This window comes from Cryptomeria japonica, chromosome 7 (genome assembly GCF_030272615.1).
Source record: "Cryptomeria japonica chromosome 7, Sugi_1.0, whole genome shotgun sequence".
NCBI lineage: Eukaryota > Viridiplantae > Streptophyta > Pinopsida > Cupressales > Cupressaceae > Cryptomeria > Cryptomeria japonica.
Window position 1 is genome coordinate 422286853 of NC_081411.1, and position 24161 is coordinate 422311013.

The following is a 24161-nucleotide window of genomic DNA, read 5'->3' on the forward strand; positions in this document are numbered from 1 at the left end:
GTTAGCTCTCTCAGTAATCCTCATTTTATTTTATGTTACTATGCAAAATTTATAAATGTGGGGCATGATTTTTGAGGTTGTGGACTCCATCATAGGTTTTTAAGCTTAATTGCCACATTGAAGTGATTGTGTTGGCATCATTTCAAACTACTATCAAGTATATGATGAATTTTGAACTTGTTGTTAACTCCTAATTAGCCCAACCACAAGCCCAAATCTACAAAATCATTCAACAACACCAATGAAGCTCTAAGTCAAATGCATGCAAATAAAACAAACAACAATATACCTCATACAAATGACAAGCTTGACTCCATTGTCCTCCTATCCTTCAAGATATTGTGAAAAAGATGCATTTGCTTTCACCGTTAGTACTAGCACAAGATGACACAAAGAAATGGAGTGTGGTTGATTGATGATGCACACAGAATGATGATAATGATAATGAAAGCTCTAGAGAAATTTTCACATAATAGAAGTAGGCACTAATGATTTATGGATTCTTGTCAATGAGAGGAAAATGCCTCTTTTATATAAATCCTCAAGAGAGTCAAGGGCTTAGATTAAGAGGTTAAAAGATGAATGCCCATGACTAAGAGGTTAAGAGAGAATCAATAGGACTAAGAGATGCAAATGAGATTGAGGGATAAGATTAAGAGGTAAAAGAGAGTGAATAAGATTAAGAGATTAATTTGAACAAATGGCTAAGAGTAAGAGGTGGGTTGACTTTTTGGTTTAATGATTGTTGACATCGGAGAAAGGACAAAAGTGAATCTAGAGGAATAAGACACTTGTCATGTGCCTATGAATTTGGATTATGATCCACGTGAACAAGTTGGAGGGTTAGGGTTAGAAAGAAGATGATAATGAATTAATTAAATTAAATTAAATATTTTTTAATTAATAGAGGAAAAAGGTAGGATTAAGGATAAATAAATAAATAATATAGATTTATTTAATTTAAGAAAGAAAAGGCCAATTAATGAATTAATTAAATAAATATTTTTATTTGATTAATAGAAGAAATAAGGGAAAATTATTAAATAAACAATAAATTTAATTAAGCATTTTTAGGTGATTGTATTTTGCCCCTCTTTGAGACAATGTAGTTTATCACATTGTTTCAAATAAGATTAAAAAATAGTGGGTAGGAAAGGCATAAGGACTAGAAGCATGATACCCCAGTCATTGGAAGGATGATGAAAGATAATGAGTTAGTAGGATGATGCCTTCTCGAGAGGACATGTGGGTTAGGAGAACACAAGTGTGCTCTAAAAAGGAAACACTAGAAGAAATAGGGAATGATGAATGAAGGGAGGGGTATGGATAAAGAGATGGCCATAGAAGTAGTTATGGATGAGAGTGGATATGGTTATGGATATTATGTTTGATTGAGCTTTATTGGTGTGAGGAACTAACTGCTTAGTTGTACTAATTTTTTTCTCTTTCGAGGTTTCTCTAGGGCAAAGTGTGTTGTTTCAATCATTGTCTTAGATATTCTTTCATGTCCTCAGTGTAATACACATGTTTCTATGTTTTATTTACCATCACAAGTGACAAGATTATTAAGAGTAAATAATATCATATAAACAACTTATTTGAGAAGTTTAACAATGACTAAAACAAGATATCCATTGTTGATGAGGTATTAGAGAGTATCTCTCTTAGATTTTGTTGACTTCTAGTGTCATCATGAGGTTTGGTAGAGTATGATAGTTGGAGGTGATTTTAGAGTAGAAAATATAGCATTGAGAAAGATTCTTCTATGCCATTAAAGAGTGATCCTTCTATGCCACCAAGGAGTGCAAGAAATGGTGAAGGATAGAAAAACACATGTTTGAATAAGTAGTGGCAGTTCTTAAGCACTTCTAGGAGATTTTCATGCAAGGAGATCTAGTTAACTACTCTGAACATTAGTTGAGATTATCAAGGAGTTTCAAGGATAGAAATAAACATGTTTGTCCCTTTTATGCACAGAAGAAGGTGAAGCCAACTAAAGCATTGCAGAGTTAATTGAACTCCTTGTTCTCCTTTTGAAGACATCTTCCTTATATTCTCTTACACAATTAGTTACTATTCTTCTATATCTTATTGCAAATAGGTAGAAGATGAGGAGTGGTTGGACTTTTGGTAGGTCAATAGCAACATATTGAGTTTTTAACACATCATTGAGCCTTCACAATCAATAAAAGAACTAATTATTACCTTTCTCTTGTACAATTCCATTACATTTTCTTGAAGAATTGTAGATTTCTCTTGTGGATATTAGCCTTTCATACAATTGTACCTTTATTCTTCTATCCTTTGTCATAGGTTTTCCACGAGATTGTGTGAATATTGGTCACACCCTTGTGGTTGTTTATGCTTGATAAGTAGGTCTAGGGTTAACCTATCATTGGTGTATCACCTTTTTTGTATTTTTACTCACCCCCCCCTTTTCCATTGTGTAAACCCAAATTATATAATTGAGAAGTGTTCTTTCAATAGTGTTTTAAGCTTGTAACTAGTCATACATTAAGTGTTTTCAATGACAAGTAGTAGGGAATCAACCATTGTTTGGAGTTTGATCTTATACTATCAAACCCACACTTCAAAGATCCTTCCATGTTTCATTGAACAACTAAACTAAGTGCTTAGCAAGGGTGCATATTTCAGTGACAACAATGTTCAAATCAATATTTTTACAAACTTCTAAAAATGGCCTACCTTCAAGTCAAAGACGCATAAAATATATGCATATTAAAATTGATTCTTTTACTAAATAATCTTTATGTCTCAAAGATTATAATAGATTCTCTTTTGCTTTGAAGTAACTACATATTTCTTTTGCTTTTTTTTTTATAACCTTTTCATGTTTTCTAAGGTTCGTTATAAAACTTTCTCATGAAGAATTCTTCCAATGTTTACTTAAATCTTAAGTTAAAACATATTTTTTTGTTTTCTTTTAAACCTTTAGATGTTCTCTAACACCTTTATAAAACCTTCTCATTAAAGAATCTTTGCAAACTATAAGATTGTAATTTAATTGGTTGAACATAAATAGTGAGGATGATGGTATGTAACTCTTTGATTTTGTCATCTACCAAGATTCAAACAGTATAATATAAGAGAGGAGACTAAACCAACAAGATATCGACTTAAACTTGTACTCTTGAAACCGATAACCATTATTACTACTATAACTACTTATACAATTCAAATAAAATTAAAATCATCTTGAACATATTACTATAACTACACCAACCACAATTATTTTATGAATGGCATACTTCAAAATTATTATAAAAATACTTTGACTAAAACATAATTTGTATTTGTACCATTTATAATAAAATCGAAAGAGAGATTGATTTAATAACATCTGAAGTTCCAATCAATCTATGGAACCAAGAGTCACAGGAAAAAGTGCAGTTCATACGTTTCAATCAAGCTGGCAATGATTGATTACAGTCCTGCGTTGAGTCTAATCTGAGCCCCCACACGAAGAAAATGATTCATTTTCCTTGTAGTGGGAAAAAGCTACTCTGAACACTTCGCAAGTGCCCTGTAAGTGCTGTCGAAAGCATCTAAAGTTTCCTTTGCTTTTGCCTTTGTCTTTGTCTTTCTTTGCCTTTGCTTTGACCCTTTTTAGCTAAAGCGGAACTCAACTGGCTATTAAAAGCACCATGAATGCCGCAGCTATCTATGGCCGTTAAGCGTGGGACTTTGTCTTAGATCTCTGCGCTGCTATTATCATTATTAGTTCGAGGAGAGAAAAATGGCGAAAGCTCTGGGAGGGGTCGGAGCGTGGGCTGAGGAAGCCGAGCGCGAAGAGGCGGAACAGAAAAAACAGGCAGAAGCAGAAGCAGAAGCAGAAGCTTCACGGAAAAAGCAACAGGCAGAAACAGAAGCCGCAGCAGCAGTTGGTAAATCGAGGAGAAAAAAGAACCCAACATACAGCATTTCTGAGGTAACAACAGGGCAGTATGTTGGGCCCGGGGGTCGATCCCGGGTCCTCCCAGATGCCAGGGTTTTCCCGTTTGCTGACAGAAACAAGGTCCCTGATCAAACTTTAAGTGGAAGGGCTGGGGCAGGGTTCGATCCCAGGTCTCAGGAATTCGACAGAAAGCGGGAGCCGCTGCCCGCTCCGGCCTCGCGTGCCGATCAGGTGGACGACTGGGGTTTTGTCAAAAGGGCCACGGCTGTCGCTTCAAGCAGCGAGCGCCCCGGTATTCCGTCACAAGACGGAAAGCGGAGCGTGGAATCTTCGTCCCTTCCTCCGCCCGAGGAGACGAGAGTGGCGGAGTTAGTGCAACAGCAAGTTAGGGTTAGAAGCGACCCGTTTGCAGGCGCCCGGACGCGGGAGCAAGTTCTGGCAGAGAGGGAGAAAGAAGGGCTTCTGTGCAAAGATAAGGTAAGCGAAAAAGATAAAATGGGCATCGTTAGCGGCGCAGAAAAGGCTAGTAATGTCGTCGAGGAGGAGGTTATTGTGGAAGAGAAAAGCAGAAGCTCAACGTCCAGTAGGCCCCCCACTCCTAGAGGTCCAGAGCTCGAACCCCAAGGCGCGGCGCGGAAGAAGAAAGAGAATATATTTGGCGTAGGAAAGCCCAGAGAAGTGTTGCTGGAGGAGAGGGGTGTGGATTATCGTAAAATAGACTTGGAGTTGGAGCGCCGGCCTGTTGTCAGGTAAATTCTGCAACTCATCGACCTTTGAGCGCAGTCCTTGTGTTCCTAAAGTGCAGTTCAAATGGATGTACCTTTCCTGTAATGAAATTCAAATGAACTTTTCATTCTTTCTTGTAGCGAAACGCGAATAAGTTTTTCTCTTTTTCCCGGAATGAAACTCAAATGAAATTTTCTTTCATTCTTGGATTGAAACTCAAACTCAAATTTCTTTCTTTCTTGGGATGAAACTCAAATGATTATTGAAATCAGTATTTTCTTTTCTTGAAAGGCAATCAATTTTCTGATCAGGATTGTTGAGATTGGGTGCTCTGGGTTTAGGTGAATTGGCAAGGTTTGGTTTACCTTGAGCCTGGTCATGCGATCAAAGCTCATGTGTGCAAATGTTGAATTTTGTTTTAGTTAATTGGAATGAAACCTCCTCGTGTAGTTAACCCAGGGCTGTAAAAGCTGAGTGAGGTGTAATTTAAATCAAATGAAACCTTCCTGCCGGGTCTCACTAGGCAGATCTCATACAGAAAATTGGCATCTGACTTGGCCATGATCTAAAAAGCAACCTTTACCTTTTTGCCATATCATGAAAATGGTAGGGCAGCAACGTGGTTCACTTCAGCTCTTACCAAGTCAATGGCAGTTGGCCTCAATGCTTAATTATCATTGCTGCCGCATTGATTGGTATTGTGCTTATTTCCTGAATTGCATAAATTAGCTTTTATTTGTCACCTTTGATTTGACCATTAGATTTCAATCTGTACTTATGCTCTTAAGTGAACGTGTAACCTTTCCAGGACCATACAGTAGAATTCTTATATGAGATGTGGTCTATTACTATTGTTCCATATGTATAGTATTCGAATGGCATCTTGATCATATGTATATGAGGTGATCTTAATTTCCATTTTTAAGTACGAAAAGAAACCCATTTGAGACACTTCTGGTGAACCTGGTGCCTGGTTTGGTTCAAGACACTTTTTAGGACCATAGACATTGATTATAATCTTCTTAATCTTCCTTGTAAAATGTATTTTGAAGTTGTTCAATTCTCTTCACCAACGTTTTGATTCAAAAGGTCTCAATTTACTTCCCACAAAGCCATTGATGTCTTTTTCTTTTGCAACTTATTAGTACTCTCTTGTAACACTCATTCCAAACACTCAATTTATTCACCTAAAATTGAAGAAATTTCCATATCCTAAAAAATCTCTCCTAGAAATGCATATCCTTGTCCCTTGCAGTGCCTGTCCCAGAAACTTGGAGTAGAACACACATACATATGTATGTGTGTATGTATGTGTGTGTGTGTATGTATATGTGTGTATATATATGTATATGTATGTATATGTATATGTATATATGTATATATATATATATATGTGTGTGTACACGCACATATACATATATATATACACACACACACACACACATATAAAACCATGCAGTGATTCTTTACATCAACTTTTTGGATCACATTAGATGATTAAATCATAAGATTTTAGTTTCTCAATAATGTACAAGATTTAAAATTTTTTTTATGCCCATAGAGTCATAGATAAGCGAACAAGATGTAGTAGAGGTTAAAAAGGAACAAATTCTTAAAAATAAAAAGCATATGAAAAAAATCAGATATCATTGAGAAAGACTGGCAAATTGACCTCGATGAGATCAATTCAGATTCTGAGTGGAATTTTCATAGGCATGTGCTTTCTATCCCAATTAGTTTCCCATCCTTTTCCAAAGTAGAATTTTCATGTTTTTCTCTGTACCATTCTATAGAAAGATTCTTTGGTTTTGAGGAGCAATGAAGAAAAGTTTGGAAGAAATCTTCAAAGCAGTCATGATATGATTGTCAAGATTGCATTGTAGAATTTATTGTTTGGAGATGGCCCGTAAGAGTTAACCATTTTCTTTTCCATACTGTCACTTCGAAGTGGAGTCAATCAATAAGAGGTTACACAAATTCAAGGAATTTCTACCACTACACAGTAAGATCTGGGGAGAGAATTGGAACTTTAGTTAAAGATTGTACATATTCCTGTCTTCTATAATGCAAAAATTTAAAAGTTTTTTGGTTTTAATTGATAAGTGGCATGGCTGCAACCATAGTTGAAAACTTGGACTCGACAATATTAAAATAATGTAATGTTCTATAATGGTCATCTTAGATTTAGATGTTTAGGTAGTTTCCTTTTCGTCCTTCAATCCTGTTTTAGAAACTCTGCTTGTAATTGCTTATTTAAGGAGCCTTTGTCTCCTTTGTTAATTATAACATCTATTTACCATAACATGGTATCAGAGCGGGTTGATGGGGTTTTTTAGAATTTGTCAAATTTTTTAATAAAAATTCATAGCCTCTTCTTATTTGGAATTTTTTTCTACAATTTTTTTTTTCGATTTTTTATGAAAATAAGAATTGTTGGAAGTATTTTTTTGAAATCATTAGAAGCTTTCTTGTGTTGTTTTGAGGGTTTTTGTAATTTTTCCTCAAAAGTTATTTGTATGGTTTTTATAATTTTTGAGGAAAAATTATTTGTGGGTTTTTTATAATTTTTTTAATCCTTATTAAAATTATTCTAGGTTTTTAATAATTTTTGTTCTTAAAAAAATATTTTGGCTTTTGCTTGATTTTGTCCTAAAAATTCATCTGTAATTTTTTGCAAAGTTCATGTGGGATTTAGGGTATTTGGATTTATAATTTTTTCCAAAAGAAATTATTTTTGGGTTTTGTACGATTTTTTCCACAAATTATACAAGGGTTTTATTGTTTTCCTCAAAAATGAAGTTTTGTATGTTGATCCATGTCTTAGCTTTTGTACTAGCTACTTGTTGATGTTTCAGTGTATGGGTTTTGTGTGATTTTCTCCTTATAAATCATTTGTGGGTTTTGATTGATTTTTCTCTTCAAAAATAGTGTTTGGGTTTTGTGCAATTTTCTCCCCAAAATCGTATTTTCTCTTGTAAAGATGGTTTTGCTCAATTTTTCCACAAAAATTGTGGTTTCTTGCAGTGGTTTTGGATCACACCTAGAGTTGCTAAGGCAACGGTCTGCACAAGGGTTTGCCGATTTTTCCTCAAAATTGTGGTTCTAGTTTGAAAAGTTGTTCTCGATGTCTTTGGCTACAGGGAGGGACAGCTTTTTGTTTTCCCAACATTAGGTTGGAGGTTTTTGGTTATCTCGGTCATTAACATTCTATAGATACAGGGAGGGTCTCAGTAGCAGCAAAGTGTTCTGAGGAGAAGGGGCAGCCTTCTTTGTGCTTGTGATCTAAAGACCTGCAAATTGCCTTCTCTAGGGTTGTTAGGACAATGACCATTAAGGGAGGATATTAAAATAATGTAATGTTCTATAATGGTCATCTTAGATTCAGATTTTTAGGTAGTTTCCTTTTTGTTGTTCGTTTCTGTTTTAGAAACTCTGCTTGTAATTGCTTATTTAAGGAGCCTTTGTCTCCTTTGTTAATATAACATCTATTTACCATAAGAGGCAATAACTTAATAGATCCACAATTTTAAAATTTTGGGGCTTTGCAAAAACTCGAGGAAAAACTTGGCAATAACTTGGCAAATTTATTTAATATTTGAAAATACATAATTTTTAAAAATATTCTTCAAAAGCACATGTATATGTTAAATTCGTGCCCTAGATCAGTAATCAGATTTGTAACATTTAATCATGCCCTAGTTTATTAATCAGATTTGTAACATTTAATCATGCCCCAGTTTATTAATCAGATTTGTAATTTAGTAAACTATAATCAAGGGAATTAAAAAATGGAACAAGGAACCAAGAGACAAACACAAATACCCTGGGAAAACCTCCAAGGAGGAAAAACCCAGCATTAAAGACCCACAGGTCAGATTATGTATTCACTCTTATTGCACAAATACAATACTTAGCTTGCTTTACAAATCTGATTCCTTCTTGAATGACAGATCTGCACTTCTAATCTCTGCACCAAAATTGTCTTTGTCCTCTAGAACTAATTCACATAAGTCTGGTCAACTTCGCACTCTCCAAGAGTAAGTTCACACTTTTCAGGCAGAGCTAATTTGCTGAAATGAAGATAAGTGAAATTGATTTGCAAAGTGTCTTTTATTTATATGCATCTTTAACTTTTATTTTGCAAGTCGGCCTCTTTCATTTTGGTGCCAATGTTTGTTATTGTGGCGTGGGGTTTTAGGATAGGACTGGGCTTAACCTTGGGGCACGTTACCCTTTAGGATAGGGCTCAGTCCTAAGTGGGTTCGGATGTTGCCTTAAGGCAATCCGAACCCATCTTCACCTAGTTACAAACAACACTCCCTCTTAACTAGGGAAGAAGAGAATACATAATCTAAACCTTTAGAGTTCCATCTACCACACAAGCATAGAATGGATCTAGCACACAAGCATAGAATTACATCTTCCACCTAGCACACAAGCATAGGATGGTTCTAGCACACAAGCATAGAAAGTGTAATACACAAGTGGGTCTTTACATAATTACAATTTTCCATCTAGCACACAAGCTTAGATTGGACACAATTCATTCTTGCACACAAGCAAAGAATGATCAAAGTGTTGCAGATAGAGTCACTGAGATTGGAGCTCCCTCTCAATCAGGGTTTCGTTTTCCACAATACCAAGTCTGTCTCTGAAGTTTTCGAACTTCACTCTGGATAAGGGTTTGGTAAGGATGTCCGCAACCTGTTCATCCCTGCTAATGTACTTTAGTTGAATGGCGCCTCTTTGCACCATATCCCGAATGAAGTGATAGTGCGTTTCCACGTGTTTGGACCGGTCATGGAACACAGGGTTTATTGACATCTTTATACAGCTTTGATTATCACAATGAATGGTGGTAGGACCACTAGCTTGACCAAATAATCCGACGAGGAGTTTGCGAAGCCACACTGCTTCTCTGGATGCAACAAATGCTGCAATGTACTTAGCTTCTGCAGTGCTTAATGCTACGGAAGATTGCTTTCTACATGCCCAAGAGATCACTGTAGAGCCCAAGTTGAAGCAGATACCCAAAGTACTTTTCCTTATACATTCATTGTGCAATCTGTAATCTAAACTCAGCCAGCACTCCTTAGAGAGGATCACATCAAGTAGCCAGTAACCAAATCACATAATGGTAACTCATCATGGAACCCTTTTATAATATTCATCTTGCCTTGCCTATAGAGGATGAATCCAGAACTTTATCATGTACACCTGCAAGACATGAATAAACACAAGTATATATATGCACATCATGGACTCTTTCCATGATATCTATCACGCATATACACCATCCATTGCCTGTTAAGAATGATGAAGAGCTTCCATTTCAATCTTCTCTCAGAGAAGAATGTAACATCATAATCCTTCATCTTGCTCACAAGCATAGAATGAAGTTACATAAACCATAGTCCTCCATTTTGCACACAAGCAAGGAATGAATAAGCATAATCTTCTATCTAGTACACTTTCCATCTAGCACACAAGCATAGGATGAAATTCCGTCTTTTCTACCATCTTACATTGCCCGCAGAGGATGGTAACAATTACTCTTCCCTTGAGAAGATTACACTACCACCTTACATTACCCGCAGAGGGTGGTTGATGAAACACAATGCATCACTGAGGTTGAGACTCCTTCTCAATCAAGGTGGCGTTCTCTTCAGCTCCAAGTCTATCTTTTGAAGTACTCAGTCTTCAAAAGACTTGGTGAGAATATTTGCAACGCAAGATTATCCTGCCATAAGACACCGAATTTTCAGGTATCTCTATACGATTCTGATAAGAATAATTATAAGAAACCATTTAACAAGAATTTGAAAAACCACACAATTTCCTTGATATAGTTCATGCTTCAATGAATTCAGCTTCAGCAGTACTCAGTGTGACTGAGGACTGTTTGCTGTAGTCCTAAGAGATCATAGGGAATTCAAGTTACAACAGGAGATTGAAGTGACTTCCCTTGTCTGAGACACTTCAGAATCTGAGTTAGCCTTCTGGGGTGATTACAGTCTTCTGCTCACAATCATTTGAGATTTTCAAAATGCAACAAGATATGCTTGGTAGCAACAACATGCTTCGACCTTGATCGTGAATTAGCTGAGGCATCTACCAATCAGCTGCTTGTCTTTAGATGGATCTGCAAAATCAGACTTTGCTACAGACATCCTCAATCTTTATGTTAGTTTTCATAAAGGTTTACAATCCATTATTCTAAATATCAAAAGAATAATTTGGTTAGATCCTTGACATATTTCTAATCCTAGAAGACAATAAATTTAGATCCCTGTGCTAATTATTCCTTATATTCCAATGATGAGAATAGAGTTAAATCATCACATCAAAAAACCAAAATACTTTAAGAAAGGAAGTTAGAACTTTACAAAACCCTAGACTTAAATGATTGTCAATTCTTTAATACTAAGTCTTTATTGAAGATAGGACTCCTTCTTAATCCTTAATCAAATAAGAATCAATAAAGGAACTAGAAATCATATACAACTGAAGATGCTACTTGCGTTTCTCTTACTTTCACCTTCTGCAAGGTGAATTTTCAGAAAACCTTCATCTTTAACCCCGAGAGGCTGAGATACAACCTAGTTCCCATCCGAATAACCTTGCCTGAAAGGATCCTTATATACTTATAAAAAAAAAACAGGCGTGAGATTCAAGCAAGCAAAATACACAAGCCAAATCATCTTTCAAACTGAACAACTAAAATTTAGATTTCTTAGAAACTCAATCACAAGATATACTATGACTACATACATATGATAGATAAATATCAAGTAAAACAAAATCTTCATACTTTGCTGAACAAGATCATAATTATATTCAGCTTTGGTGGAAGTAGAAGAAATTAACGAGTGAAATGCTTACCTCAACCTGAAGAGATCTCAATGCTAATCACAGAAGGAGACCATTGACTTGTTCATCTTTCACTTTTCCTACATATGCTATTTACAACAATACATTCTAACTTCTACTATGTAGGAAAGAGCATCATCATAACCAAATAACTGAAAGCAACCTGTCATGCAGTTACTTTAATAGATAACTGACACATAATAAGACTGCATTTGTCACAACATTTAATGACATGAGCTCGAATGCAACAGGGATGATATAAGGATGGTAACTCGGGATAACACGGGCACAAACTTGCTTGTACACCTACAAGGATAAACACCTATCACAGGGAACCTCAAAACATGATTGGCCCAACACGGGTTAATTCAAAGAGAATATCATTTTCCTTTCACACAACCCAACAGGGGTTTTACAAAGCTAAGTAAGCACAAACCCATAAGAAGCAAATATTGATAATGAAACCCTTATTATTACAACTTGACAAAGAAACCCCATATAAACAAATTGACAAAGTTATTCAACAGGAATACTTAATCTTCAATTATCATAAAGTCTCTCATCACAAAGTTAATAAAGAATTTAAAAAATACCTTGTTGATGTTTAGATAACACTAACACTGGAACCGAAAGCTTCCCAAAAGAACCTATCTTTGCAGTCTATCTTCAAAAGCCATAATTCGCAATCTCCTCTTGATGTGCCTTAGCACAGTCAGCTAGGGTTTGAAGATTGGTGGGAATACAATTGATTTTGTTAGCAATACAAAATAGTAGTTGCATGTCTAGTAGCAAAATAAATCTACCATACCATCAAAGATTCAATCATTATTAAAATTGGATCGGATCACATCAAGGGTTAAGAATCATGAAATACATACCAACCTAGGGTTTAGACCAATTCTGAAAATCAATTCTGAAGGTCTGAATAAGGTAATGACTCCACAGTATATAATTTGCATTCCAGAGATCTGAAAAATCTGAAAGGAGAAATACCAGTTACTTCCTTCTTTGGTTCTTCACTCGAATCTCCACAATCTTTAATGAATTAAAGAATGACTCCTTGATGAGGACCCGATGATGCCCTCTAACTTCACCCGTCATTTTCTTAATAAAACGCGAACAACAACCTGAAGGTAAGAGCTTACTGAAATCTGAGGGTTAGTATAACCTTAGCTCTGATACCATGTTAAATTCGTGCCCTAGATCAGTAATCAGATTTGTAACATTTAATCATGCCCTAGTTTATTAATCGGATTTGTAACATTTAATCATGCCCTAGTTTATTAATCAGATTTGTAATTTAGTAAACTACAATCAAGTGAATTCAAGAATGGAACAAGGAACCAAGAGACAAACACAAATACCCTGGGAAAACCTCCAAGGAGGAAAAACCCAGCATTAAAGACCCACAGGTCAGATTATGTATTCACTCTTATTGCACAAATACAATACTTAGCTTGCTTTACAAATCTGATTCCTTCTTGAATGACAGATCTGCACTTCTAATCTCTGCACCAAAATTGTCTTTGTCGTCTAGAACTAATTCACATAAGTCTGGTCAACTTCGCACTCTCCAAGAGTAAGTTCGCACTTTTCAGGCAGAGCTAATTCGCTGAAATGAAGATAAGTGAAATTGATTTGCAAAGTGTCTTTTATTTATATGCATTTTTAACTTTTATTTTGCAAGTCGGCCTCTTTCATTTTGGCGCGAATGTTTGTTATTGTGGCGTGGGGTTTTAGGATAGGGCTGGGCTTAACCTTGGGGCACATTACCCTTTAGGATAGGGCCCAGTCCTAAGTGGGGTTGGATGTTGCCTTAAGGCAATCCGAACCCATCTTCACCTAGTTACAAACAACAATATATACTTTATCTGTAGAACATTTTATTGATATCCATCATATATAAACTTGTGCAAACTGCAATTTGACAGATAAAACAGTGCGAGACACGCAATGGATTTCAAATAATCGATGTTGTTCAATTAATCAAGGAGACAAAGCTCCTTTAAATAGAGTTACAAAGACGATGTTTCTAAAAGAAACAATCGTTAACTAGAGGCGAAATTAGAAACAACTTAAATGACCATTAATAACACAAAGAGAAAGATATTATTCTAATACCCTCCCTTAATGGTCATCGTTCTAACTACCAAGAGAAATAATAGAGAAGGTTGCCCCCTTCTTCTCAGAACACGCTGCAACAGAAGACAAGAGCCTGCCACTAACTCTGTCACTTGAGATGAGTCTGCCACCAACCCTCCCAGAAACTGCAGAACTTCTGGAGATACCCAAAACAACACCAACCGTCCAACCTGATGTTGGAGAACTGTTCCTCCCTGTAACTAGAGACACACCAAGAACAGTTGTCACGATTTTGAGGAAAAAATCGGCAAACCCTCCAAACTATTACAGATGAGCAAGATGCCCGAAAATAGACTGCAAATAAGAGACTACTGCAGATGTTCGCACAACTCCAGATGCGACAAAAAACAGACTGCAGCAAAGTACAATTTTTTAGGAAAAAATCATAAACCCTCATGATTTTTTTTTTTTTTACAGGGACAAAAAATATTTAAAAACCCACAGATAATTTTTTAGGACAAAACTATTAAAACCCACAGATTTTTTCAAGGGAAAAAATATTAAAACCCATCAGAATTTTTTTTAGGTAAAAAAAATTAAAAACCGAAACAAACATCGATGCCCATAAGCCATCTGCACGCTTTTCGACGCACGAAAATCAAGGTACTAAGAAGATGCTAAGTGCACAAAACCTGACTGCCTTCCAACATCAAGTTGGTCAATGACGCCATCTTGCATGTTTCCCAATGCACGGAAAACAAAAAACTGAGAAGAGGCGCTGCCACAGAATTCAAAAAATTCAAATCCCAATGCAGAAACAGAGGCAGATGCAAGTACAGACTTCAAAAAATGAAGTACGGATTGCACGGATTTCGAAAAAAAATCCGGCTGACCCAGAAAAATCTGAAGACAACCCAGAAATCCTTGCGAAAAACCCAGAAAAAATCTGCTATCGAAATCTGGATCTGCTGGCTCAAAAATTGAGGCACGAAAATCAAGGCACCCAGAAAATTCTGACGACGACCCAGTTGAGATCTCGAAAAACCCACCAAGAATCTGCAATCAGAAAAAAATTTCGAATGAATCTGGAGGGTCAAAACCCTAGCCGAAAGTCAAAAAACGCGGGTTTGACCAAGTTGCAGGTTGCAGAAAAAATGGCGGGTCTGTACCGCGCCGAAAACTGCCAAAAACCCTCGCCAGACAGACGCAAATAGGAAGAATCCCGTTACACGACATAAACACAGTCCATAACGGATTTTTGAACACAATTTTTTTTTCGAAAATCTGTAGCAAAACTAAGGCCCGAAAAATCTCGAAAAAGAATTCACAAATTCTTTATTCAGACTCTGATACCATAAAACAGTGCGAGACACGCAATGGATTTCAAAGAATCGATGTTGTTCAATTAATCAAGGAGACAAAGCTCCTTTAAATAGAGTTACAAAGACGATGTTTCTAAAAGAAACAATCGTTAACTAGAGGCGAAATTAGAAACAACTTAAATGACCATCAATAACACAAAGAGAAAGATATTATTCTAATAACAGAAGCTTATGGCATCTTGTACTTATAATTCTCCCCCTTAAAGTTGGGTTTTTGGAAGGACAGAAACTTAGTGCTTTGTATATAATAAGGCTTGTGAAACTCGTTTGAATACAAGGATTACAAGCTGTGATTTTGCTGCCTATCTTCAATCTGAGAAAGATTACAACTCTAGAGCAAGTAGTAGAAGTGTAAAGCTTAAATAACTGGTTCTTGTTCTAAATCTAGAATTCTGGAAGGCCTAAATACCAGATAACAAATGATGGTCATTACCATGTATTAGGTTGACATGACTTTCTGGAATGAGAATCACATAAACTGGATGATTTCTTCTGCTGTCATCATTTCAGCTGCTTTAAAATAACAAGTTACTATCGTTTCCAACAGATTTGCCAAGACAAAGATCTAAATCCTCTTAGCCAATCATTCCAAACATAGCAATTAAACCATTCCAAAACACTTACATAATCTAATCAGAAAATATCTAAACTAATTGTATTTTACCAATGCTAAACCCTAAAACCCTTTCGTATTTTTTAAAATCAAAACCCTTAATTGTTTCCTTACTGTTGTATGCAATTGCTGCCTTGTCATACTTCTTGTCACAATGTCACATTGCACAAGTTTATTAGCAGGGATTCTCCTAACAATGCAAAGTTCAAACATAAAAAATTCAGAGAACCACAAAAGATTCCTAAAACCTATAATTGTGCACCGCCAACATGCCCTCAATCGCCCAGTTATATTTTCTCGTTGGAAAAATACTCAAAAACTCTTAAGGAAAATCACATTTTGTTATAAATCAATTATATATTGCATTTGGATGAATTTTTGATGGAGTTAGGGGCATTAACTTGCACGTTTTGTGATATTTTTATGTAAAAATTGCCACAAGTTTTTATGGAAACTTGGTGATGAGTTTTTCAACATGTAACTCGTCGCCATTTTTGAGGCACAAGTGCTCACGAGTTCTGTGGGTATTTGCAGAGATTTTCATCACTAGCTGCAACCACATTCAAGTCAAGGATCTCTTTGTATTTTCTGCTCCATTTAAAGTAGCAATACTGTCAAATGTGGTGTTATCTGTAAATTTTAAATGATAGATTCTCGTGAGCCCTCCTATAACTTGGAACCCTTTATTTGACTTTCTCTTGAGAAAATAAATTTTCCTTCCCAGTGCTTCAGTCAACCTTATGAAGATGTGTGAAGATATTGGATCTCCTTTCACAAAGAGAACCTTGAAGTGGAGTAAGATTCCTGTATGCACTGCACTACCTTCGATGAATCACAAAACTTAAAACAAATGATTTTCACACAATAATATGCCTTGTTTATTTGTAGTTTGATACAGATTCCTGCCATTGTTCACTATGCAAAACTCATGGGATATAGTTATACGACCATGAGGGATTTTTGAAGGAAACTCTGTCCTATATCTTTAATATTATTTTAATATTTTGTAGGTCTTGATGCAAAAAGCAGCTCGTCTGCAAGAGTCAAATCATCGTGCTTCTTCTTTATTTGGGTTTAATGCTATTAATATAAAATTCAAGAATTGTTTTTGCTTATTCTAGATTACTTCACTGCTAGAAGCAGGCCAGTTTTTTAAACTGATATTATCCCTAAATTCATGTTAGAATCCATCTGGAAATTTGTTTATTGAATTATTGTCAAATTAAAAGACTACATTATCCTGATCAAATAAAAAGACTACATTATGAACCACTACTAAGTAGAATTTAACCGATGTTTATTGTCCTCTTTTGCAATAATTTTGGCTGAGTTCTCTAGTCATTTCTCTTGGATTGCTGTTCAGTTTAAGTCATTTCTCCTGGAGACTTACCTTGATCAAATTAAAAGACTACATTATGAACCACTTCTAAGTAGAAGTCAACAAAATGTTTATTGTCCTCTTTTGAAATAATCTTGGCTGAGTTCTCTAGTAATTTCTCTTGGATTGCTGTTCAATTTAAGTCAGTTTTGGATGGTGTAGAGAAAGGTAGTTTTGATTTTCTCTTCCGTGATGTGTTCAAGGTCTGATACTGCCTGTCCAACTGGAATGGCAAAGATAATTTGTCCTGCGTTTACATCTTATGAGTACTGTGGTTTTGGAAAAACTTCCTGTCACGTCCCCATTCTGTTTCTTCCATTATTGGCACCTTCTGTATCTTGTAACGAGGGATTTGTTTTTGATTCAGATAAGCTGTATCTGAGACTTCTTACTCCAATGTATTTCTTTCATTATTGGCACTTACCGTAATTTGTTGGAGCATGGTTTTTCTTGATTCAGCAAGTTTCTATCTAACTGTCACTTGGGTTCCCTTTTTTGTTTCCTTCCAAACTGGTGTGAAGCTTCTCCACTTTTGAAATCATTGATCAGGATACAGTATATTCATTTTATGCCTGCTAATGCAGGGCCATAAGAGTTCGAAAGAATTTAAGATATTTAGCAGGAATGACTGGAACTTTAATTGAAATGTGGGGAAGGATCTGAGTATCTATCACCTTGTAAAGATGCCTGAGTTTTTGCCAGTCATCTTAAGGCCCCAGGGGATTCATATGATTGAAGTGTATATCATTTGTTATCAAATATTATATGCCTTAGAAGCATCTCTTAATCAGGAAATCTAGACCCTTGATATTCCATGAATTATCATCATACTACCAAGTGGCTTCAGTAGCTAGGTTTCTGCCCGCCCTTGACAAACCTTTTTTGAGCTGCCATTTGCAAGTTCCGCTCTCTGTAGTGTATCTGAAATCTAATTTTGACTTACTCCATATTAATTGTAAAGCTTCCGGTAACAACTGTTTATAACTTTTTTTGCATAGAGATTTTGGATCACACTCCATAATCCATCATCAGAATGAAAACGATAGATCATAGAGTGTGATCCAAAATCTCTATGCTAAAAAAGCTGTACACAGTTGTTACCAGAAGCTTTATAATTTATGTCATGGACAATGGAAATGTCATGTCTTTAATTCCTCCCTATTATTAACTGCATCTTCTTTCTTTCTGTTTTCTGATTTTGGGAACCACCTCATTTGGTTTTTTTTGTTTGATGATTTTTTTTTCAGTTTTGAAAGCATCAGTTTCCTACATCACCATCCTTACAATAAATCCCTTGAAGTTTTCTAAGGTTTACAACTTTGACTTATCCAGGGAATAATCTTTTGAGGAACAACATGCAAATCTCCTTTTCAGTTTTGTCAATAATCTCATCCTCTGAATCTCCTGTAGATTCCTCTACAATTTCATCTCTTCTTTCATACAGTTCATTAAATTATATTTCTTCAAAATCTACAGGATTGACTGTTTGGGGCTGCTCTAATTATTTTAAAACGTATCTGTGAGTATTTCTTTAATCAGGTTGTCCTTTCCATTCTTGAATTCTAAAGGAGAGGATGATTTGTTTTTCCACTAGAGTGCATGTTTGTCTTGGAATTTTTTTGGGGTTGGTAGATCTTACCAAGTTTTTTTCTCCCTTATTTTCTATTGGTGTGGATGGGGTTTATTACCTAACTGGTTTCCATCTGGATCCTATTCATACTTAGTTAAGTTTAATTAGGGCACTTTTATGTCATTTTAGTTTACTCTGTGTGTCTCATTTCAAATGATTGTGACACTTGCCATAATATGTTGTGCTATCTTTTATTTTGCTCATATAAGCAAGGTTTCTTATGTATATCATGCAGTCCATTTGTATAGTCCATCTATATGCCAATGTATCTTGTATGCATTTTATGATCTAGCAATTCATTTATTGTTAATCTCTTGTAGAAGGTATTTTTGGTTTTGTAGATAATCTTGATTGCGTGATTCTATTGTGTGACTCTTACATGGTATTAGAGCTTTAGATATGCAAGCCCCTTATAAATTTGGAAGTGTTTTTGGTAGGAATATTTGTTGGGTGCATTATGGTGCAAAGTGGACCTCACCATTGAGTCTAGAAGGCTAAAAATCTATACATTGATATATAACTTGATAGGTTTTGGATTTGGGAAAATGTCTATAAAAAAATCTATACAATTGTGTGGATCTGTACAGTCCATATAAATGTACAGTTCACACTTGTTAGAAAACTTCATTTGTATAGTCAGCAAGTTTTGCAGGGTATTTGCTACATCCTTTGGCATCATATGTCAATAAATATCATGTTCTAATACCAAAGATTGAGAAATTCAATCTCTATCCAAAAAAACCAATCAAAGGATGAGATACAAGGCTTGGATAACTGCAACACGAAAATTTGAAATTTAAATGCAAATTTGAAATTAAGTTGCCTTAATGTGGAAAAACCAAGCTTAGATCTTTTTTTAATGCTAAATTCAGCCTACATATCACGCTTATTAACACTACCTTATGTGAACTTACAACAGCAATAAACATAGCATGGCATTAACATAAATAGCAGCAATGAGGCACAAATCAGCAACAAAAGAGTATCACATAACACATGATTTACATGGAGAAACCTTTGTGGGAAAAAAATCCAGGAAGAAGAGATGCCAAGTATGCATAGTAACAAATAAATATGATTACAATACCTTCACTTCCATTCTTCTCTTTGCCTTCAACATGGTAACACCTCTTTACACATGAAAAACCTCCTTGGGCTTCTTAACTGTCCTTGCTTCTGCAAAGTAACTCTACATTCAACTGTTCCTCTTAAATTCTACATTCAAAGAGTTGTTTATAATATTATATAGAATGACAAGATTTCCAAAACCACCAAAGAAAGATCTTCATTCCAAATGTTTCCAACCCTTCGATTACCTCCATAGAAGTCAAAAGGACACCTATTTTGGCTCCAATACTTTCACTCCAACTTGGGCATCCAAACATGGAAGGTAAACATTACACTAAATGCAATAAATGACGAAATACCAAAAGGCACCTATTGCCTCTTCCAAGTGCTAGCTTGGAGAAGCCCAAGGGTCACTTGTTTCTCCTCTTCCATTGTCATTAATCATCCCATTTTAGACCATTACATGTGGGGAGAACAATGTTAAATAATTGTGTTCACAACCCACCTTTACCATTGCTAGTGGAACCTGTCACTGCTTATGAATGTATTACAAACAATAGTGAATAAATATTACAAAATATTTCCCCAATACACCTTAAGTGCCTTAGGACACTTTCCAAGAATGTCGGAACCATGTCATAGGATTTACAAGGTAGATGGCACCTTAATCCTAACGTCATTTTACTTCGTCAAAGGTTTGGATTGAGTTTTTTGTATTTTATGTGTTGCTAGGTATTGTCAGTGCAAGGTTGATGTCATTGGCATGATGATCGAGTAGTTTATTTTAATTATTAAACTTTTTATTTTGATAAGTGGGTGATCTTGCACGAAGCCACAAGCCCTAGGCACTCCAAACCATGGGGGGCTTAATGCTAGCAAGTAGTGCAGTGGTTGTTGTGGCCTCAAACCTGCTTTGGTGGCTGCTTAGATCCGTTGCTTAGGTTCGTGGTGCCATCCTGATAGTGGCCATGCATCTTTTTCTTATTGCTCCAAAGAAATTTTCCTGATAGTGGCCATGCATCTTTTTCTTATTGCTCCAAAGAAATTTTCATGGATAGTGCAGAAATTTTTGTCAGAGTATTGGTTTTCTGTGATCTTATAGGCCCTGCAAAGTTGATTCTAAGCATTGCGTAGTGGTACACATATTATTTTTTAGATTTTACATAAGTGCTCGATATTTTTTTCTTAGATTTTACTATCAGTGACATCCTTTAATTTGGACATGTGGACACTCTAGCAGTTTTCAAAGGCACAAATTCTGAGATTTATCCTTTCATTTCTCTTTTTGGAGTGGAAGTTTTTTCTACTTGCACCATTGGATTTGTTTCTTCCCTAGGGGAAAAATGTTTTGCTGATTTTGGATTGTCTTCAGCATTCATCTTCGAGCATTCACCATTGGCACGTGAGCTACTTCTTTGTGGGGGTATACATATTCTCTCTTTCTCTCCTATGGGGGGATATTGGCTGTCTTGTTGAGTTCTCTTTCATCACTCCGTCATGTATATATATGTTTGACTTTGTTTTCACATTTCCTCTCTTTTTGAGAGAGGTTTTTCCCTACAGATTTTTCTCTTTTACTCTATTTGTGAGAGATCTTTTGTACATGCATACCTAACAAGGCCTTATCACAGGGAACCATCTTTTCATGTTTGCTGTTGTTTTCCTACCAATGTTGCACAAAGGAGGGTGTTGGTGTGAGTGAACGAGGTATATTACCTAATTGGTTCCCATCTAGGTCCTATTGACACTTAGTTTAGTTAGGGAACATTTAGGTCATTTTTTATCTCATGTCATATGATTGTGACACTTGTGATAATCCTACTTCGTCTTATCTTTCACCTTGCCTTTATAAGCAAGGTTCCTCTTGTACATTATGTAGGCTATTGTTTACCATTGTATTTTGCATTTTGTTCACCATGGTATTTTGTGGTTGCTTGAGTTGATTGTGTGACTTACATTTTTAGCTTCTGGAGTCTCTCCTTTTGAGGATTTTTCTTCTATGCAAATAGTTCTTTTTGCTATATCTGCCATTTTGGCCACATATATGGCAGAACTGACATAAATGGGAGGTCTCACAATCCATTTGAAATGTCACTTTTTGGGATATTCCTGATTTTTGTTTATAACAATAATATCTACTTAAAATTGATAATAGTTTTATAAAAGAGTAAGAATTTATGATAATAGTCAGATCAATAAATCATAACACAATACTCAAAAAGTCAATCATATCTTGAATTCTCTGGAAATACTTGCAAATCTGCTGAATTAGAGGTTTTGTTCCTAATTCAACAGTGACAATACCAAGGGTTTTCTTCCTCCTTGACCAAGATTTGGGTTTTCATCCAAACTTGGTAAGAGTATGAAAGGGTTTAAGTCCTTCCAATTCATGTGTACCCAAAAGGGATTTCATTCTTCCGATTTGCAACTTACTACCTAGAATCCAAAATTCATAACTTGATGTATTTTCTAGACTATTGCTGATTTGATGTTTTAATGGATTATGTTTCAATGAATCTCTGCTTTTATATTTATTACTGAATAAATTGATACTTGAAATATGAATTTCTGAGTCAATTTATTGTTGAATGAATTTTTGAATTGTTGTCTTGGATGGATTGATGGCTTGTTGGATTCTTTGCTTGGAGGATTGATTTGCCCTTTATACCCACTTCTTGAAGTAGTCACCACCCTTCTCAAGGAATGAGTCACCCGCCTTCGTAAGAATTAATCACCACCCTAAATGGCTGCCTTTGAGAATAATAATTTATTTCCAAATTGGTTTCCTTCATTCCCGACCAATGATTGATGAATCTTCTTTTTGAATGAAATGATCTCTCTTTTATCTCTCATGTTTGAGGGAGTCACAACTCTTCATTTCATGCCTTCTGACCATTCATTAAATTTAATTATCCGGAATTAATTAACCTGCTAGAGTAAGCTAGAATGCATTAGAATAGGCGAATAAGCAATATAAAACCCCACCCAACTAACTCCCACTTAATTATTCTGCAGGGTGATAAATTAGGAATAATTTGTAGTGCCGATCCTATTTCAAAGAGGGGGCAAATTTATATCTGGCTTTATTTTAATTTTGTTGTGTGAGCTACATTTCTATTGCATAGATGCATTGAAAATAAAATAATAGATTTAAAGTATTTAAACAACTCAATATGGTAATGCATATATGATATAGCCCTTGTCGCTTGGTTTAAGTTTGAATTTTGAGTTCGGACACACAATTTGGAAAGCTAAGTGGAAATATTTTTGATAAACTTTGGTTTCAAGTCTTCTTTTTTTTTGCTTTTTACTTTCTTATTTTCTTTTTTCAATAGTAAAAAAATATAAGTGAAATGAGCATCTGAGCCAACTGTACAAATAGTTAGCTCCTTGAAATTATTAGTGGACACATCGATCAAGAAAACGGAATTTCTCAATACTCAAGTGTTGTGGTATATAACAAGAAAAATGCTGGCTTTCTATTCTTGTGCATGTCTCAGCTAATAAAGAGCTCTAGTCCAAAGTTCAAACCTCAGTAGTGCAGTAGTTTTTAAATTTTGTTGTGTTGTGGTATATGACAAGAAAAATGCTGGCCCTCTATTCTTGTGCAGGTCTCAGCTAATAAAGAGCTCTAGCACAAAGTTCCAACCTCAGTAGTGCAGTAGTTTTTAAATTTTGTTGTGTGTGCTATATTCTTATTGTATGGATGCGTTGAAATCAAAATAATAAATTTAATGTATTTACAATGACTCTGTATGGTAATTATATATCCCATGTTGCCTGTTTTGAATTTGAATGTTGAATTTGACCACACAATTTGGAAAGATCAATGGAAATCTTTTTGATAAATTTTGGTTTCAAGTTTTTTCACTTTTTTCTTTTCTTTCTTTTTTTCTGACAGTCTGCAAATATATCTCAAATGAGCATCTGAGCTGACTGATACAAATACTTAATTCCTTAAGAGCAACAACTTAGAAATTGCTACTAGAAGCTAATCAGTGGAAGACTAAGAGACACCACGTAGACTTTCACCTTTGATGTCATTTTGGGGATTTGAACTTGGGTCTACAAAATTAGAACCCAACACCTTAATTACAAGATCTCAACTCCATGGATGTTTCATGTTTAAGAAACATATAATCATATGATATAAATACAACTGAAAAAAGTTTAAAAAATAATAATTAAAGATTTTAAAAAAACGCCCTTAAATCAACAAACAGATTTTATTTTATGATGCAACGAAGTTACTTCTGTTATACAATAAGTGGAGGATAGAGCAGGATCCCAAGATGGATATGATTTATTATTCTTGGAATCTTGAGCAAGACGCTGAAATAGATATTATGTTTCTAACCCTCAATTACAGAGAAAAAATAAGTTTTTTATTCAAAATATTTTTTAGTCAGTTTTTGAAGTGCACCTTAAAATACGCTCAGTATTATATTTTGCAATTGAAACTAGGCTTTAGCAAACCTAGCAATATACTTTATACT

At 35.3% G+C, this 24161-nt stretch overlaps 1 protein-coding gene across 1 annotated transcript in view; it reads left to right on the forward strand.

Moving 5' to 3' along the window:
* Window positions 1-3368: 3368 nt before the first annotated feature.
* The window catches only part of LOC131065614 (uncharacterized), a 28821-nt gene continuing 8028 nt past the window's right edge, over window positions 3369-24161 (forward strand). Inside the window, exons 1-2 of the mRNA XM_058000175.2 lie at window positions 3369-3546; window positions 3679-4665. Of these exons, the coding sequence (XP_057856158.2) occupies window positions 3758-4665 (908 nt within the window). The 5' untranslated portion in view covers window positions 3369-3546; window positions 3679-3757. The remainder of the gene's footprint in view (window positions 3547-3678; window positions 4666-24161) is intronic.